The sequence below is a fragment of the Sprattus sprattus genome, assembly GCF_963457725.1.
Source record: "Sprattus sprattus genome assembly, chromosome: 17".
Lineage (NCBI taxonomy): Eukaryota > Metazoa > Chordata > Actinopteri > Clupeiformes > Clupeidae > Sprattus > Sprattus sprattus.
Window position 1 is genome coordinate 9755184 of NC_137915.1, and position 3470 is coordinate 9758653.

The 3470-nt window shown below is 47.9% G+C and overlaps 1 protein-coding gene across 1 annotated transcript in view; it reads left to right on the forward strand.

Annotated features, from left to right (window-relative positions):
* Nucleotides 1–1086: 1086 nt before the first annotated feature.
* The window catches only part of ptprn2 (protein tyrosine phosphatase receptor type N2), a gene marked incomplete at its 5' end in the record, with an annotated part of 175919 nt that continues 173535 nt past the window's right edge, over nucleotides 1087–3470 (forward strand). The window contains one exon of the mRNA XM_080855134.1: nucleotides 1087–1108. Coding sequence (XP_080711260.1) covers nucleotides 1087–1108 — 22 coding nt within the window. The remainder of the gene's footprint in view (nucleotides 1109–3470) is intronic.

The window sequence follows — 3470 nt, forward strand, 5'->3', positions numbered from 1 at the left end:
GTGTGTGTGTGTGTGTGTGTGTGTGTGTGTGTGTGTGTGTGTGTGTGTGTGTGTGTGTGTGTGTGTGTGTGTGTGTGTGTGTGTTTTTGTGTGTGGTGGTGGGCAAGTTGAAACTAGGGGTCTCATTCTCAGCAGGCAAACCACTCAGCACTTGGCAAGCACATCCTGTTCTCATTAAGATGGCTAAGATGACTAAAAACTCTGAGCTCTTTAGAACGGACGCTCTCAGAAACTACGCAATGCCTTTTTATTCCCTCTCTGTTTTTCACAGCTTGTTTCACTGATGCATAGCGACTAAGCAGTGGTGAGATTAAGCCTACCGCAGATAGTAAAGTAATCGCAGTCAATGAGGGGTTCACGTTCGATGCTTTCAAACTCCGCTTTCGCTGTGGTGGTATCGGGGGCGGTACGACTATCTGCTGGGTCGTGGGGCGTGTCTATCTGGTCGAACACGGCGGAGGACCTCACCACAGAAAAGTAAAGAAGTACGAGTGTGTGACCGTGACGCTGATATTTAATTTAGATATGGCTAGGCGCTTGAGCTGTCCTAGACGCTTCTCTGACTGACTCGTCTCAACAAAGATGAACACCCTTCAGGTGATAAAAATAACTACCCCCCCCCCCCCCCCCTCCAAGTCCTCAACCCCTTTACCAATTACTCTTTAATTAATGTTCTTTTTAATCAGTTGGGGGAACACAAAAAGAGAAAAAAACTCGTTATAGAAGCCTGTGGAATAGATTCTGAACAATCTCATTTGCTGTTTCAAGGAGGGCCACGGCACCTCTGCTCAGCCGGCTCCTCTTTTTTTCTGTCAGAGCGAGCGGCTTGATTGCGAAGTGCGGCTAATTAATATGGCCGGCCAACGGGCTCTCAGACTGAGGGTAATGAATGGTGCAGCTGGGCTGATTAGGAGCCAGAGCCGAGTGGAGGCTCGAGGCTGGCTCGAGCAGCGACATAGGGGGGAGGCGGAGGGGGCCGCGAAGGGGGGCAGTGGGAGAAGGGCAAGAGGGGTGAGAGGGGGCTCGAGAGATTTGGGGAATCCATTTCAGAGGCCACACTTCATCAAGAGGCCCCCTTGTTAGAAGATGTCGGACCGTCAGGGGGATGGTTGGACGCAGACAAGATGTCAGAGCTTTCATTCGCCTTTCCTTGTTATGTGACTTTCTTCCTTTCATCTAAGCTCTGTCTCTCTCTCTCTCTCTCTCTCTCTCTCTCTCTCTCTCTCTCCTCACTGCACCTTTGCTCTTTGATCTCTTTAATTGGCATTTCTAGAAGCTCTTAGAGGGGTGAAAATGGATATGTGCTTTAACAGAAATTAGACTTAGTCATTGTCTTTACTTGGTTAACTGAGACTTAAACTGTCATCTGGCCCCAGACTTAATTAGGTCAAAAAGTAATTAACTGTTGGTTTAGATGTAGAACTTGCATCTTTAATAACAGAATGCAGTGTACTTAAATGATAATCATATCACAATCACAAAGTCAGTGAGTGCTGTTTATTAGGCAGGGTCGTGCACAGGAGTGGGCTAAGGTTGCTCGGGCAACTGCCCTTTTGCCCTCCTCGACTGAAGTTGCCCCTCCGAAGGAAATATGTATATTTGCGATCAGATGACAGGGCGTGGCAGCGGCGGTTAGTGAGAGTTTAAAATTATATTAGCCAAATTTGCGATCAGATGACGGGGGCGTGGCAGCGGCGGTGACAAAAATGAATGTGTTGCCCCTTTTTTCCAGGGCAGAGCAACTGCCCTTCAAAATTCCTGTGCACGTCCCTGTTATTAGGCATTGTTCAGTTAGGTATTGTGTCTTTGAGTGCCTATGACACTATTGGCTAGTAGACAGACCTGACATTGGTTAGATGAATCCTTTCTTCAGGAGGTGTGGCAGTACAGTATGAACTGTGGTTAGTGTGTGATTGTCATGTGGTTGTGGCATAAAGGCTTGAGATATGGGTTTGTTAAATAGCCTAGTTTTTATGACTTTTTCGGGGCATAAGCTTGAAGTAACTTTGTTTTGGGAAGTAAGATGAAAGAAATGTCTCAGCTGAGGTTACTCGTGACTTATTGTCTCAATTGAAAGGATCAAGTGCCTGAGTTAAGATATTGTCAGCAGCTGTGTGTGGTCTGTTGTCAGGGTGACTATGGGAAGTGAGGTGTGTGTGTGTGTGTGTGTGTGTGTGTGTGTGTGTGTGTGTGTGTGTGTGTGTGTGTGTGGAGCTGGCCTTCTGTTCTATCTCCCCCTCACAGGGACACGCTGTCATTCCCCTGGGCTTTATCAGTCGCAGGACACATGCTGAAGGTTCTTTGGGATGGTTCCCAGTGAAAACCCACTAAATGAGGCTATGAGTGCACACACACACACACACACACACACACACACACACACACTCACACAAATACACACCAAACACACACACACACACACATGCTTTGGCACAGCCCCCACCCAGCTGTTTGAAAGCTTGAAAGCCTTTCTCTTCTCTTATCTCTCTCCTGTTTACCTAAGATTCCCTTCTTAGCGCCATCTCCTAGGCTAAAGCTGTGCACATGGATGTGTGTGTGTGTGTGTGTGTGTGTTCCCGATAGCAAAGTGGCACTCCATAGTGTCCCATGGTAAATGGATATGGCTGGGTTCCTGCCTCCCTTGCTAAGCCACAGATTTGCTGACTCACCCAATTCATTAACTTATTAAAGGCAAAGTGAAATGCCCTTGTTGGTGTAGTGCAACAATCAGGACCGGGAACAGCCTGCAGACTGGGTCGGAGCGATGAGTCCGTCCCATTAGAGAATGTTGGATGACTTTTCTGTCCGTTTCCTTCCTCTGCCTCCTTCTATGACTTGGTAATGGAGTTACGGTGCCGTCGCCAATGTAGTTTGTTTGTTTGTGCCCCCGCACCGACAAATTCCGTTTCCGTTGCCACCACAACAGAACAAAGTTGCGTCTGCGACAGGAGAATCAAAGCCATTACTCGTCGTTCCCAGCAGTGGATAAACCTGGGGTCTGCTCTGACTCACAAACGGGCAAAAAACCTCCTCTTCACGGCAGATGTGTTTGTGAACTCACCGGCGATAGTTCGGGATGTGATGGATTGACGGCGCCAGGCTTCTAGCCGAGCAGGAACAGCAGTGCGGCCGGGCGCAGCAGCACAGCTGGAGAGCTGCCATAAAGCTCGTGCCGGGGCGTAGCTCAGTCGTTCACAGACGTTCGGTAACTGCAGATGAACGACTCCCGTACCCGGTGCAATCTGTTACAGCCGTGAAAACATTGAATAAAATATACACCGCCTGTAATTAGACTTTTACTTATTTATTTATTTTAGCTTGCTGTTTACTCAGAGAGGTGCCGTATCATAATATAGCCTACTGCATGTTTCCATGCCAACTCTGCTAAAGTAAATAAAGCCTTCAAAAAGGGGGGGAAGTATTGGGCACTCTTTCTCTCTCTCTCTCTCTCTCTCTTTCACTCTCTCTCT